The sequence below is a fragment of the Lipophrys pholis genome (genome assembly GCF_963383615.2).
Source record: "Lipophrys pholis genome assembly, chromosome: 11".
NCBI lineage: Eukaryota > Metazoa > Chordata > Actinopteri > Blenniiformes > Blenniidae > Lipophrys > Lipophrys pholis.
The window spans coordinates 16,257,759-16,274,564 of record NC_137631.1 but is presented as its reverse complement, the minus strand read 5'-3'; the positions used below and the strand labels follow the sequence as shown (position 1 = coordinate 16,274,564).

Below are 16,806 nucleotides of genomic sequence, written 5' to 3'. Positions count from 1 at the left end.
GTATTTATCTTTTTTTAATTGGCAAAGAAAAAAAAAATAATTCTATCAATATGCAGTTTCTTAGGTGGATTTCAAAAGAAATTTCACTTTTCGACACCCATTAAAGAAAGTGTCTTTACATAGAGGGAACACAACAGTGGAGTGGTAAGCATATGACCACTGACAGTCGAGGAACACCGTTTCACTCTTGATCCTAGCATCTAATGCTATATTAGGCAAAAAGATAACATTTTGTCTTTGTGAAACAATGGGCACGCCTGGAGATTAGAGCTGGATTGAATGTCTAATTTATGAATGTTAAACTACTGGGTGAGAGCTTCTCCTGTACCGCGGTTCCTCTTCAATGTTCCTGTGTCTGTGACTGTGGCGGTCAGTGTCGAATTAAAGTGATCAAAGAGAGAAAAAATAGTGAACTCTTGAAAGGCTCATGGCTCACTGGGGTGTGTGGTCCCATGAAGGTCCCACCTTCAAGGACTTACAGGCTCTGCGGCCCACATCTTAATCCCAGATCCCACAAACACCTTCAGAGGTCTAGTGTTGACCGGACCTTGAAAAGTCGGAGACGTTTCAACAGCACACATTGGACGAACACAATATCATGTAGGGGCCACACTGTTGGACGTCTTCATGTAATTGTATAATCTCAACGTCAATCTCATTCTCTTAATATCTTACAAATTACAAAGGAGACGACAGTGTCACAATGTTGTGGAAACACAAACTGAAAGTGTGATTAGTGATTCGTGTGATTTTCCTTATTGAACTGTTTTCAAGGTTCCTCCTGAATTTCAAGTGAAAGTTCTGTGGACAGTAGACGTGATATTGGTCTGAACGAGAAGATGCTCAAAGAAAGTTTTGGGGGTTTTTTTCAATGAGGAGAAATTGATAACAGATTCACCCAAACAGGTGTCAAAGCAGCGTGACTCACTGCGGTATGACCAAATACATTTGCAGACTCGAACGCGGCAGCCTTCACTGTCATAAGCGGTTAAATGCTCACATTTCAAAACTTGACATGACATTAAGGAGAGGACCGCAGCAACACTGAAGCAAAAGTGTGGGGGGGTAAGGAAGGCTAAGAAAGCTACAAAAGCAATAGATCTTTATGGAGAATTAATACAAAAACAGTTTAGTATTGTTCCTAATATCTTAGCTGCTGATGAACCGATGAACCAAAATAGAGCACATGAAATTGTACATTTTTCAAGAAGTCGCAAACAGCTTACATAACAAATGTGGATTCTTTTTTGTTTGTTTTCACATTCTCAAAGCGCTTCACACTGTCATATTCACACGTCCACACGCACGTTCACACATCAATGAGGACAGCACCATGCAAGGTGTTCCATTGTGAGAAACTTATGATTCACTATCTCGCTCAGAGACACTTTTGCTCATAAACGTCGAAGGTCATAATGAGTGACAGGAAGCCCCGAGACACTCAGATTGGAAAGTATTAAACCTTTGTATTGTGTAGTTCCAGCTCCAAAATATGATCCGGAGCGCCCTATCTCCAGTGCATGTTTATTCATTGAAAGTATTTGTTCTGGTCACAACATAGACAAGAAATATTGAGACTGGCCTTGAGATTTACTTGGGCCTTCCATCATGAGTTCACATGAAGAAGTTTGAATGAAACGACCCACGAGTAAGATGGGTCCTTGAATTAAGGCAACATCGAAAGTATTAGGAGGAAGAAAAATGTCTGCCAAGAAAAGGGCACATCTTGAAAATGTAGACATTCCGACTGTAACTTTGGAAACAACACATCAATTCAGGTAACATTTCCCCTGTGATGTTCCCTTAAAGTTGATTCATTAAAAGATACTACTAAATAGATAATGTACAGCAGTTCACATCCAAAAATGAAAACAAGAATGAAACACACACTTAATACTAATTACACAGCAAAATTATGAACAATTTAAGATAAAAGGGAAAGATTGAAAAATAAAGTGTGAGGATGAGTTAATTTATACTTTGGCTTCGCCCCACATGGGGGCTCGCACCTCACTACTTTTTCCAGCTGAGAAGAGAAAGTGTTGCTTGGTGTGATCATTGCATGGTACCTCATTGTCCTGATCCAGGCTTGAGACACAGCAGGAGACGTGTAATCCTACTTCAGGCAGACTATTCTAGTGTAATCTGCTGCTCACTCTGAGTACACACAAGTCACTTCTGAGTGCTCCAGAAAAGATTCAAACTGTCAGAATCTGCCCATCTGTCATCTGCTTCAATGTTTGTCTCTCAGACTTTCAGACACTTGGTCTGTTTGTCCTTCCGTCTATCACTATGTCACACCATATGGAGTCTTGGCTTTTTGTTCTCAGACAAAGATTAAGTTGGTGACTGACTCCCTGAAAGTGAAACTAATAATCTGTTGAGCATCTTTACATTACATAAGACAATTAAGGTAAGTTCTCTGAAAATGGGATTAGGATTTATGAGCAGCGGTTCATGTTGGTGTACACGTATCTGGAAGCATGCTCAGGTATGCTCATATCTGTGTGGATGTGTGAAATAAAATGGTGCACGTCCATGTGTGTAAGTGGCACATTTGTGCACGCATGAACGCCTGTGAGTGTGTTGCTGCCCGACTGAAAAACGTTTTTGGGTTGTTGGGGTTTTTTTTTTTACACGCGGCTATTCTGCAGCACCTTTGGGAATTCTTTGCTTTCTTTTCAACTGCCCTCCTTTTATTTCCTGTCTTTATTCCTGGCATGTGTCTGAGCCTCACAAAGACACAATGGGTCATTTCACCAAAACACAATGAGGTAATCAACAACAACAATCAGCCTCTTGCCTTTTCCATCAATGTCTGGATAAAGAATACAGCACAGCGGTTAAACTAAACATCCATCAAAAAGCCAACTTGCTCACTGAGCATAATCATGTAGCAACTATCCACTGTGGTTTAATTATAATATTGCTTAATATAACTCTTTAGTAATGTGACAGTAACAGAGGATGCTATCGTGCATGCCACATGGTATCTTACTAATAGGGAGATCATATGTGCAACACTCACATGGAGAGAAAGAGGGAGAGCACCAGTGCCAGACAGAAAACATGGGGGACAGGATATGTGGAAGTGGGTACTTTATTCTATTCTACAGCCAATAAAGAGAGCATTTTGTCATCTCTGCATTTGTGTGCGGTCCAGTCTGTTTCTGTTCACCACCATTTTAAGATGTGACTTCCAAAGGACATTTAAATGGGAAATGAAGTACTCATAGAGTAAAATAAATACAACAAAACAATTCAATTAGGAATGGTTACTGTTGAGCAGCCCAAATGTGTATGCATCAAGAAAACTGCACTGTCGAGATGTATGCTTTGAAATTATTTAGGATGTGGATGTGTGCCCGGTTCCATATCACCTCCTGCACCAAGCACATTTACCGATGGAGACATTCTTGGTCACGATTTTGGGAAGAGATGGCCAAAGCTCACTGTATACATGAATCATCATAATAAAAGAAATGACTGCCATTATTACAAAGGCATAGGTTACATTATTAGAGAAATGACTGCTTCATTGAAAAAAAAATAAAATGAAGGTTTGGATCCGTTATTTTTTTGGGGGAGATGGAGAACCCAAATCCAGATGCTGAAAGATTGAGGTGAAGTTTCACAGTTCAGGTATAACTATCAAAATATACTACTTTAAGTTATCCATTGAAACTATGCCTTGTCTCGTGCCTCCCTGGAGCCTTTCTCCTTCTTCTCCCTTCCCTCCCTCTCCTGCTCTCACCCTAAGTGGCCAGTTGTCAAAGTCAGCTGAAGCCCAGTTAATGAAGAGGCAGATTTATTAGCGAGACATCAGTGGAAAAGCAGAGGGTGGAATGGTGGAGAGGAATCTCCACAAGCCAGCAAGCAAATACAGACAAAAACTGTGCAATGCCAAAAGGCAAAAAAGAGAGGGAAATGGGAAAGAGAAGTGCTGAGAGGAGAAAGGGCGGTAGGGAGAGACAAAAGGAAAGGAACTGGATCAGTTCAAAAGAAATAAAACAATCTGTAAAGCTGAAAGCAGAGAGGTGGAAAGCATCCAGTCAGAGAAGAAGGGGGAGAGGCAGCTTCCCTCTCTTTTATACTCTGTCTCCAGCAGTGGCTCCAGAACGTGCTCTTACCGTCTGTTGTAGGTCTGGGATTCCAATGCGGATGACCACCGTGTTGCCTGTCGGCTCCTCCATGTGTGCTCGTGCACTGTGACACTCTGCACCGGGACGGAAAGCTGGAACACCGTGAGGAACGGCAACACCGCTGTCCTCTTCCCGGGAGCTGCTGCTGTCAGTGCTGGCCCCCTGGCTGCCGTTTGCTGCGTGTGTGTAAGGGTGTGTGAATGTGTGTGTGTGAGTGTGTGTGTGCTGCTGCTGGTCCTGCCGTGGAGGGCTGGGTGGCTCATGTTTGCTGGCTGCCGGACGCAGAGGCATGCTCCGTGTTAGGGGCTCGGTCTATGTCTCTCTCTCTCTCTTCAGACACACACAAACACGCTCACACACACGCACACACTCGCTCACACACACAGGCACACACATACACCGATGACTGTTGCTCACACTATACACACACAGCGTTTGCAGCATGCATCACTCGCCTGGGAGAGAAAAAGAGGGAGGGAGAGAGAGGCAAGGAAGGAGGGTGGCAGAGAGGGAACGGGCAAAGAGGAGGGGTAATATGATGAAAGAGAGATAGAAGTAAAAACAAAAAAGAAGATAAGTGCACAAGAAATATGAAGCTGACACAACCCAGATGAATCTGGGCTGAAGACAATACATTGATGGGATGGTGGAGACTCACTAATCTGTATCAGTTATCACACTTAAGTTAATAAGCAAGGGAAGAAAAAAAAATACTGTCTCAACAACAAGGATACATACAGAAGACAATAAGAATAATGACGAGAAATAATCCATATTAATGATGATGACATAAAATGAAATCACCTGTGCATGTGTTCTCATTCTTTATTCATGGGGCCATTATTGGTTAATGTGATAAATGAATTCTGGTGTTGATGTTGCACTCTTCATTTTCTGATAATGTCACTGGCGTTGTGGTGGCTTTCACACTGAGGTGACTTTAGGACAGCAAGAGTGTGTGCGTGTGTGTGTGTGTGTGTGTGTGTGTGTGTGTGTGTGTGTGTGTGTGTGTGTGTGTGTGTGTGTGTGTGTGTGTGTGTGTGTGTGGTGACACACTTGTGGTTTCTGGATTGCCTTTTCAGAGCAAAATGATTGACCCCATGGTATTTTGTATGTGGGTTAAGATAGGAGTTTAGACCAAGGTCGTACACATTTTATGATGACAGTGAGGGTGACACATTTTGTTTTCAAAGTTACGGTTGAGGTGAGGTTCTAGGAAAGGCATTTTGTCAATGAAAATCCCTCGTAAAAATAAAGCAGAGAGAGAGAGAGAGAGTGTGAGAGAGAGAGAGAGAGAGAGAGAGAGAGAGAGAGAGAGAGAGAGAATGTCTGTATATATTTGTTCAAATCAATGCAGGGCAGGATTTGGCCTTCATGCTTCACTATCTGTGGGAAGGGAGTTCACTGATCAAAAGCTTCCCTGGTAAACAGTAACACAGGACAAACAGTCAAAAATGTTAATATGTTTTGTTTGTTTGTTTGTGTGTTTTAACCTAAAGCATTTTTCAAATGGGGATCATTTCATTTATGTTTTTGGCATCCAAGTTCAGTGAAGAAGCGAGAGTTTAAAGTCATCCAGGGTTAATAACTGACTTAGTCTAAATGTATAGTAAATTAAGAAATACCAAAGCAGTTTGTTTTGTTTTAGAAAGAAATGTTCTATAGTTTTTATCTTTTTCTTTTTCACATAAGCCAGCCAACGTGATTAATAGTCAAATAATAGAAAAGGGCCAAAGAGGTAAGATTAGGCTCTCAAAACAAACCCGTTTGCAAGGTTACATAAAAATGTAAACATGAATTCAGGCCACATTTAGTCATCTCACAGAAAATGAAAGCATGCATACTCATCCAGTATCAAATATCATCATATTCAACATGTGTTTGCTGCCAATTCTGGAAACTCCATTTGTACTGAAGACAAACCATGGCAGTCTTCCCGATGTTGGGGAAGGTACAATTGTTTACACTATATCTTATAATTATACTCATTCTTCACAAAGAAAGCAATTCTGCCTTTTTTTTTGTGTTGTCTGATTTAAAAATATCCCAACAAGTTTAAAACTAGATTAAGTTATTTATAGAGTGTGCCATGCGTCAGTCCCCTGAATACAAGACTGTACCCTCCATAAAACATTTACATTCATACATATAGTTGGGTACATGTTAAACAACAACAGATCACAGATTAAGTTCAAGCAATGTTGCAAAGAGAACTCAGATGGTTTGCCAATAAGCAATAATGATTCCCCAAGATAGCAGGGGCAGGGCCATATGGGAATTTCATCCTACTTGCATCATACAAGGATAAACTGCGTGGGCAAAAGCGCATGAAGAGATCTACATACAGGGAAAAAGTTATCTGGAGTGGTGAATGAGAGCCAGGTTCAATGTGAAATATAAGTTTTAATTTAGCTTGTTTAAACCACTCTACAGGGTAAATTCAGAAGCTTTTTGAACATTTTCATATAAAGATAGAAAAAAAGGTTTGCTGAATGTATAAAATATGTAAAATACGTAATGAAATAAAACATGTAAGCACAAATATCAAACTACAGTAAAAAAAAAAAAGTAGTCAACTGGAGAAGAAAAAAAATAAAGTGCACTTAGTTTGGCCGTTAAATTGATTGTTTTAACCACAGTATCTCAAACTGGGAGACAACAGGAGCTCCTGGTATAAGGATGGGAGTAACTCAGAGTAGAGTGAAGTTTCTAGGCAAACTAAACCGGTGGGACCAACAACCGGAGATAATGAGCTAACATCTTTCCTTTCAGTAAAATGGTAAGACGGCTTCATGGAGCAGAGAGACTCTTTGGTTAAAGAAAATAATGAGTCAGGGGGAACTTTGTCAGCACACATCGGGTCAGTTTCACAGTTCAGTCTGCTGCGATGATTCACATTTTGATCCATTACACCAAGACAAGGCTGGCAAAGGACAAAAGAAATACTGTGCACGATTGCTTGGTTTTTTTAAAATGACAAATCTAAATATGTGCAGTATTCAAGAGCTTTAAAAGTAAAAAAAAAAAATTTAAACAAAAAAAGCGGAATCACTGCAGTTACTTCATACAAAGCAAGCTGGGTGAACATTGTTTGTGTCTATATTGAATCTATTGGTTTTAGTAATTGTCACCATCAACTGGTTTCATCACCACAAAAGCAAAAACTAGTTGTCTTTAAACCCTTACCCTTTTTTAAATGACAGAAACTCAAATACACTTGGTGTCACTTAAATTGTAAGACATAACAGTCAGACAATGTACTGGCTGTTTTGCACTACTTTAATCTGTAATTCTGGAAGAAACAAAAAAGATTGATGGACGAATAAAATGAAATAACAGTAACTTGCTTTTACACTCATATATCTATGTTTCACATCAGGCTATGATGTTGTTTATTAACTTTGATTCCATAAAATATAAGTACTTGCTTCTGATTCACCTGCCTAACGAAATACATGGGACATAGCTTAAAATATGATAGACCAGGGGCTGAACTACTCAACAATATCGCTCATCATCTCTTAATGAAAGTTTAAAGTTTCCAAAAAATCCAGCCTCTTCAACAGTGTGTCATGGCATCTTACACCCATTGCAATATTTCCCTCACAACAGAGCTATCTTAAACCTACACTGCAGTTTTAAGGATAGCTATAGGTTAACACTGTAGTCTACTGTATATTCTCAGTCCGGCTCCAACTGGTTGCAAACATTAACAGAGTGGAATGGAATTACAAGAAGGCGAGCTCCAACGCCTCAGCTGGCAGCTTCGGCTACTTCTTTCTGCACCTCAGATCTCTTTCACCCCACCCCCTCTCACTCCATCTCTTGCACTCCAGTCCAGTGAAAACAAAGTGAATAATTCATGACCATGCACAGCAGTGTGTGCATGGATCCAGCGCAACGTATGCGAGTGTCTGAAACATCCACAAGGCTTTAAAAGTGAGCTCTAGTTGATAACGTTCACGAGACCCAATGAAATCCACTGCAACCTGGACCTGGACCTGGACCCCTCGTGAAACATTGGTGCTGTGGAAGAAAAAAACAAAAAAGGGAGACGCAGAGGGATGGGGAGAGATAAAAGTAAGCAGCTGGCTCAGGTGGCGTGAAGCGGGGAGGGTCAGAGAGAATGTGGCTGAAACAGTCATTGGGCCGAGAAAAATAAAGAAAAGTGGAGGGAAAGGAGGTGTGGAAGAGAAAAGGGAAGTTCGCAGAGCACTGACAGAAGAAGGCGGCAGAGCCTGGGAGGGAGGGAGGGAGGGAGGGCACGATTACATACAGCCAGTTTTGACAAACCAGCTACATCGCCCATGGGCTGGAGTAAATGTGATAACTGTTCACAGACCCCATCAGAGTCTGCTTCACGCTCCTCTACACCTGGTAAAGCAAATGTCATGGCCACTCACAAACTGAAGTCACCCAGGGCCACATCACACTACACACACACACACACACGCACACACACACACACACACACACACACACACACACACACACACACACACACACACACACACACACACACACACACACACACACACACACACACACACACACACACACACACACACACACACACACACACACACACACACACACACACACACACACACACACACACACACACACACACACACACACACACACACACACACACTTTATCTCTATGTTCCACAACACATTTTCTTGTGTTTTGTTCATCTGCTCGTCTATCCTGTCTGCAGTACCTCACTCTCTCTCACAGAGGAGATGAATGGCGGTAATAAATCGGCGAGGCTCAAAAACGTCAAACAAAGATGAGAAATTTTGATTTTGCTTCTTCAGCAGGTGTTTTGCAGTTTTTGTTTCGTTTAAGCTGTCAGATTTAATGAGCTAATTTTCGTATTTCAATGAAGTTGACTTCTGTAGATATCTATTACGAAATTGTAGTCAATTCATTCAGACCTCCATGCAATGCCATCTCTTTATTCCCACAAAAACCCTGTTTTTACCAGGCGAGAATAACTTGTCAGACTTAATTCCTTCTTTTTCTCGTTTTTCGCTTTAAGTGGGGAGGCAATATTTCTCCCTTCACTCTTTGGTGAGACCTGAAAATGGTGCATGTTTCTGCAACACAAGGTTTCTCAAAGTGCTACACTTTCCTCAACTGCTATCAGGAACTCGGTTGGATGACCAATGGACCGTCAGTGGAAAGCACTGCAGTGTCAGAGTTGGAAAGAGGTTCCCTTTTTCCCAATAACTGAGTAGTCTCAAGACAGAATCTCTGACAGTGGAACTGGAACCTATGCGTCTGCAGCGTATGGATTTGTCTGCAGAATTGACTGGAGAATTTCTACCCCCCTGCCTGAACTGGGGTTTGAATCCCTCCCCACACCTCACCCCAACCAGAACAGCAGAAAGACGCCGCCTCTGAGCCTGGTCCTGCAAAGGCTTCTTCCTGTTAAAGAGTTTTTCCTTTCCACTGCCTCCTATGCTTACTCTGGTGGAAATGTTGAGCTTTTCTTTGTAAAGGTGCTTAGAAATGACTGTGATGTACTGGACATTATAAAGATAAAATTGAATTGAATTGAGTAGCGGTGTTCCAGGTGAAGTGGAGGTCAGTTAGGTACCTCTGTAGATACTGAAAGACTGTACGCGAGTCATTAGAAGCATATTTGATTATGGGAAGTTGACGTTTTCTGACGACGTAATAGTGACAGATTGTTAACATCAATTTATTGGCTCAGTGCTTTATCATTTGACTATGCTAACACCGTACAACAACTATTTGATGGATATTTTTCTTTGGTTTGGACATTAATGACCAATGACAGCAGTTCTGTTCTACCAGACTACGAGGCAAGATTACAATGACTGACAAGTAAAGCAGCAAGTTGTACTTGACATCCCACAGCAAGACTAAGGAGTACACTCCACACAGTGTGATTCTTGTATACATGGATACAAAAGTCTGTTCTTCTATCAAATATGACAATACGTTATCCTGCAATCATGCGAAGGCAACATAGCAAAGTTGACACACAACCAGGTCCAGACTGGTAAACACTGTCATCAAACTATGGCACAATCCACATCATGACAATCACTCAGGGAATCACATCATTTCATAAAGTTGCCGTAGCCAAACACATCACCGACTGAAACTTGTTGAGTTACATTTAAATAATATTATTCACATAGAACCTATATTCCTGACTTGTGTCATGTGAGCAAAGTCAGTCACAGACTCACCTTTAGGTGTTACTTATCCTTGTGTACAAAGTCAAACAACTCGAGGGGATGCCGCAAGTATTTCTGCAAATGACAACTCAAGCTCACATTTGTATGTGAAGCGTAGGGTTGTGTATTTCTCTCTGAACATCAAATGTGTCAGCAGACGTCATGCACAGTCTGAGCTTCTCTTTCTGACACACACGCATGCACACCCTTAAATACAGAGCCAGCTCGCATGGATTAGCCACTCAGTGTAAACAAAACGCTGCCTGACCCATCCAGAGCCCCGAGGCCACATGCAGAGGGCCCCATATGGAAAATTAGCCATGCGCTAAAAGCTTTTGGAATCGATATTCTACAGTAGCTGCACCACATCCCAAAGCCACTGTCTCTATCCAGTTCACATGGGCTGACACAGCAGGCAGATGTGCTCCTCCTCCCATCTCTCTTCGACACACCAACACCTACACACAGCTGACACGCATAAAAACTGCAATGATATTCCTAAGCAAGGAAATCATGATTTTACGCAGCCTATGAGTTAGAATAATGTATGTCTGGATTCTATTGGCAAGGCTGAAAATCTGCTCAGCAAGCTCCTTGAATATGGCTTTTCATACCCCCCCCCCCCCCCCCTGCAGGCAGACCTGGAAATATGGCAAACTGACAGAGAACCCTTTTTTTTTTCTCAGAGGAAAACATTTTTTTGAGGACACTGAAATTGCTATGCTTTGTCAGAAATTTAAATCTGTGCAATGCATCAGCGGAGCAAATGAAACTTTTTGAGGCCATCATTTATAGTGAGCACCATCATTTACTGACACAGCGGAATGCATATAGATCCATAACAATGCAAAATTAAAACACTATAGACAGATCATTTTGTTGGGTAACTAAACCAGCAGCGATTGAATTACATTGCTATGGGATGCTTGCAGGAGCTCAGAGAAAAGCAAACAACATCATTTGTAATAAATCCATTTTCTGACAGGATCTTCACAGATTTTTCTCTTCCTATTCCGGTGCTCCACTTCCTCTGTCTGCCTGTCTACAAATTCTCTCTCAATGGCCGCGGAAAAGTTGCAGACATACCGTATCTGTTGATCTCATGCGTTTCAAGGGATGCTGCTGGAGTGGCAGTGGACTCTTTGATGCAGTCTGCCTATTAATAATCAATAGGGTTCCCCAGAGAGAATTTTCATAAAGCCTGCCAGCCAATTAAGACCTGTTTCACACCCGGTGCTGCATTATCTCTCCACACACCAGCACAGCTTTTAAAAGGAAGGCTGGGGATGCTGGGAGGTCATAGATGTCACTGAGCCAGATTCCAATTAGCGTTATCAAATATGTGTTACATGGTGGCATCAGGGTCACTGCGTTTAACCAGGCAATAATATCACAGGGCTCAATGCTGGTTTTTGTCAAACTATACAGAGGCAGAGAAGGACTAAAACGTTGCAGAGTTACGTCTGATAGATCAAGTTTGCAGCCATGTTTAGAAGATTTGTTAGAATATGAAAAGGCCTGTTCACACATTCTGATGTTTCTGTAGAGACATCTTTTAACATTAAACTGCATTAAACTGACTAATTGTTCAACCCCCAAACCCCACAACAAAGGTAATAACATAGTTCAGGAAAAAAATTCGGGAAAAACCTCCCTACAGTTTGCACACTGATTCGAATGACCACATGACAGACCAAGAAATGATATATATTCTTTTTATATGCATCTATGTTTTAAATGTACTACTAATGCATGAAGTTGAATGAATATTTACAACTTAGGAATCCATAACAAGGGTGAAAGACAATCATTGTTCATTTCCTTCCAATGCTATAGAGACCTAGATGATATGTGTATTTTTTTAAATAGTAACTGAACTTATACATATATATATATATAGTGTCTGTTTTGCGGATCCCAAAGAAACTTGCAATAATAATCACATTTCATCCAGGCCCAAAGTTACCATGACAAAAAAAAAAAAGATCTAGATCTATCATTAAATCACTTGTGGTGAGTGTAACACAAGCATCAAATCGATGCTTACAGATGAACGCTGGCCAAGAGCCAACTCATTTGTAGTGGGTTCATAGCACAGAAAGACATCAACCATCACCTCAAAGCACAGGTACTTGTAAGGGCAAGAAGATCCCGCTTGTCCATTAAACTGCCTCCGTGGCTACCTGACTTAAAAAAAAACCTACGACATTTAAAGGCAAATGCTTGAAGCCATGAGAAACTGTTAGAGAAATCTTGTTTTGTCTCATAAAGAAAGATGTGTAAGTTGCAGTCTTTCTTCAAGGATGACCTATGTCAGCACTTTTGGAACCTCTGTGCTATGTTTTGGTGACCTTCAATGCAGTCTCAAAACAATTCAGCCTTTAAGAAGGCGCTATCTGACTTCAGATTCAGACCACCTCTTGTACAATCATGCAAAGATTGTATTGTGACATCGTCTCGCAAGAATAATGTCATAAAATTGTCTTAAACTTTTCAAATCGCTGTGTGTGATTTCTGTGTATTCTGTCTCCCTGAGGTTATTTTACTTGGTAATTCTCCTGACAGAAACTCCCTGTAATATCTGTGTAATCTGGTAGTTGTAGCCTAAAAGTTAAAGAAGTGGACTTGGTATCGGAAGATTGCAGGTTCCAATCCCACAACAGACAGGGGTCCTCTGTAGGTCTCTGAGCAAGATCTTTGACCCCCATCAGCTCCCTGGAGCACCGTAATGCGACTGCACCTCTGTATCTGAGCAATAGGATCGGTCAATGCGGGGAAAAAAGGAATTTAGCCAAGGGGGATAATAGAATATGATTAGTTTAGTTTAGTTATTGTCAGCTGATTATGAGGTGAGAATACAGCCCTTGAAGATCAAGTACCTGGAATCCTGATATAAATATTGATAACAATAACAACAGTAATAAGGACAGGCTGAAAATGGTAAATGTGCAGTTGATCACAAAGCTCTACCAAAGGGAGATAAATCAACTGAACCTCATTCACAAAGCATCATTTCATCACAGCACTCTTACAGTTCTTTTCATTTTCGATTGAATTCACCCAACTTGTCCAAGGATACTCCCAAACTCGGAGATGAGACTGTTCCTGCCATTTGATTAGAGGATGGGCCTTTCAACCACCTTGCCTGGCTTTCTGCCTGCAAATTACACAATTATATTGCAGTTGAAACTGGCGCACGCTGTATGTACTGAACATACTGTACACAATGAGGCAGACAAAATCTCAGTGTTTACAGAAAAACTGCAATATGTGCTGTCAGGGAAAAAAAAAAGCAATATCATCTTGTTTTAATCAATCTGAGGATTCATACCGGTTCCATTGGCAATTCTATCCCGGTGTTAAGATTCAAAACAAAGCTAAGGCTTGTGTTCCTTCTTCCTTCTGTTGTTTTCAAATGAACCCTGTAAAACCCTATAGGTGTTAATGCAACAGGAGGACTGTGGGAAAATCTCAGTAAAATGTTTAATGTCCGTCTGATAATAAATCACACGTCTGGACAAAAAAATTAATTGTTGACAATAAATCTGCATCGCACATCATTTGAATTGAATATCTATAAGTGTGTAAGTCATACAGTGTTTGATATATTAGATGCTGCAAGTTATATAAATAATAAGGAATATGACCGGCCGTTATACAAAAAGCATCATAGACAGAATAGATAGAAGACAGTTGTTGAAAGTTTGTCCATTTTAAGAACGTGATCAAATAAATACCGGCGGCAGCAAACATAAAGTGTGCAGACAGGCCATTAAAAACCAAGAAAAGTAAATAACCCAATAAAATGGCTGGTCTGTAAATAGGCCGCGTTAGAAGATGTGTGCATATGGGAGTGTTATATTGGTATTATTTCCCTTTAAAAAAAAATTATTTATACTTTGTGAAAATGTGCCAACGAACAAACCACATTCCCAGTGAAGAAGCATGATTGGAACTTGGGTATTGGAGTATCAATGTATTTCACATTTGATCATATGTACGTCACTATACTATGGTGCCTTCTTCCACTGCTGCTCTTAAAGCCAACACCATCTCATTGTGTGTGCTTGTCTTCACCCTCATTCATGTAAATTTCAGGGAGCCATAATACCTGCAAATTAAAGTGCAAGGGGAAAAAAGAAATTGCCAGCTACTTTCCTTTACAAGAACATGTGGGAGAAAACCTTGGGGCAGGGACACTAATTATATTAACCCATTTGGGCTGTTTCAACTTGGGACTTCAACTATAATTAAGCCTCTGATTCCTGATCTTTTATGGCTATCGATTTGATTTGTAGCTGGCATTTATATGTAGGTCACAATAAAGTCCACTGGTAGTCACAGATCAAACCGGGGCTCTGGTCTGGGACACTATGCAAAGACACCTCATTCAGAAGAATCTAAAAGCAGGATTCTGTACGGTATTGTACAAGCATTAATGCTGGAGAAAGATGAAGATATCAGGACAACTGCACAGGCAAATCGTCCACACATAACGACTTTCTCCATTGACAGGCACAGGTTGGTAGTCAAAAAAGTAAAAAAAAACAAACACATTGAATAGTAAATTCAGAGAACTACATGCCTTCATGAATGTGTTGCTAGGCAACTGTCAATACTGCACAATACAAAATCTTATCTGACACACACACACACTGACATATTTTCTTCCCTGATTTTATTTTATTTTATTTTTTTTGTAATTTCAAACAAAGCAGTTTAACAATTTTCAATGTCATAAAACTTAGTTCTTTCAATTCATTCCAACCAGAATGTGTCCAATCAGCAACTGTATAAACAGAAAACAATGACAGTTTAAAAGGTGGTATTTACAGAATTCATTCATTCATTCATTCTCTTCCGCTTATCCGTTTCCGGGTCACGGGGGTGACAGTCTGAGCACCGTCACCCAGATCACAATGCACCTATTAAGAACCTTCCTGCAGGTGGTGAGCCCACGGGAAGGTGACGCCCGGCGTGGGACACGAACCCACTACCCCTGAGATTGTGAGTCTCATGCTCTACCAACTGAGCTAGCCGAGGGACTATTTACAGAATAAATTAAAAGAAAATAAAAAAAGGCATGAAAAAGCTCAAATTAAATGTTCCGAGTTTGTGGTTGGATCAAAGAAGCTTTCTGGTACAAATATACTTGTATACGGTTATTTGAATTATGTTTGCTGGTGGTTATTTTACTGAAAAACGTACAAGCATTTACTTAACCTGTAAAAAGATGCCTTTGCTGCAGCCTTGTCATGCCGGTTGAATCATCACCGTGAACTAGAAACAAGGTAGGGGATCGTAAAGAACTGAATACTGCTCCCCAGACAGTCTCCTTCTACTCTTTTATAAAGACGGGTGAAACTTGGGGAAAATATGAAGAACGCTCTTGTGTTCAATTTGTCTTGAACTACAATGGAAAAACAGCAACAAAGCCACATCGACGGCATAGATAGATGGGATGTAATCTCACCTGAGGTGACGAAAACAGTCTAATTCCTAATTACTTAAAAGTCTCAGGAGTTCTTTTTAGTCATCTGTTGTTATAAACATAAAGGTTGAAAGCATGTCTTCGGTCTAAGCCGCCCATATCACAGTGATGGGAAAGAATTAGAACAGGAAAAAGGGGAGAGCGTAACACATTACTGTTGCACATTTCCTAACTAGATAAGGCTGTTTATTGCAAAAAGCCTTAGCCTCATGTCTATAATTAATGAACCAGATTTCCTAACATCTGTGAATTATACACTGATTTGCTTGACCGCATTCAGTTAATGCAAATGAGAAACTGTTGGAAACAAATTAAGCTCCAGTTGAATTCTAAAATAAAAAAAGTAACTCCTTGAATTTGGAATCTTGGGATCCTGGTTTGTAGCGGCTGAAGCAAACATGTGATTCATCCAAAACGCTCCCTTACAAATAATAGTACTTAAGCTTTTGCAAACCCATGAATTTAGTATCAAAAACTTCTTACACAAGCAACATACAACCGGATTTAAACCTTTTACCATTTCTTTCAAGAAGATCATCTCAGGCTTCATTCAGCTTTGTAAACTCCAACTACCAAACCTCTCCTCTGATGGTGTGCACCATCCATTCACGAAAAAGAAACCGGCGAAACATTAACAGAGCCCTCACCCTCGTGGCACTTATGCGTATGGAGAGAAATCCCCAAGAAGTTTTAGTTTACATCCCACATACTATTTTTGCTGTGTTTTTCCATTGCCGCCACAAAGCATCTATTTGTTTGTAGCGTTAACATCGCGCTGATAAGTGGTTGCCTTTGGTTGTAAGACCATGACAACATCCGTCCTTCAACCTGTCTGAAGGAGTAGATCGACTGATTCAGAGCCAAGACAAAAGGTTTTTGCCACCATTCTCTCACGATTGCTATCTTTCATCTGGGACGGCTGAAAATCACAGTGCGTAGCGGGCATAAGAAGAGACA

The 16,806-nt window shown here is 40.7% G+C and overlaps 1 protein-coding gene across 1 annotated transcript in view; it reads right to left on the bottom strand.

Annotated features, from left to right (window-relative positions):
* Window positions 1–16,806, bottom strand: part of shank3a (SH3 and multiple ankyrin repeat domains 3a) — a gene marked incomplete at its 3' end in the record, with an annotated part of 162,246 nt that overhangs the window by 131,118 nt on the left and 14,322 nt on the right. The window contains exon 2 of the mRNA XM_080475300.1: window positions 4,131–4,597. Within this exon, the coding sequence (XP_080331426.1) occupies window positions 4,131–4,433 (303 nt within the window). The 5' untranslated portion in view covers window positions 4,434–4,597. The remainder of the gene's footprint in view (window positions 1–4,130; window positions 4,598–16,806) is intronic.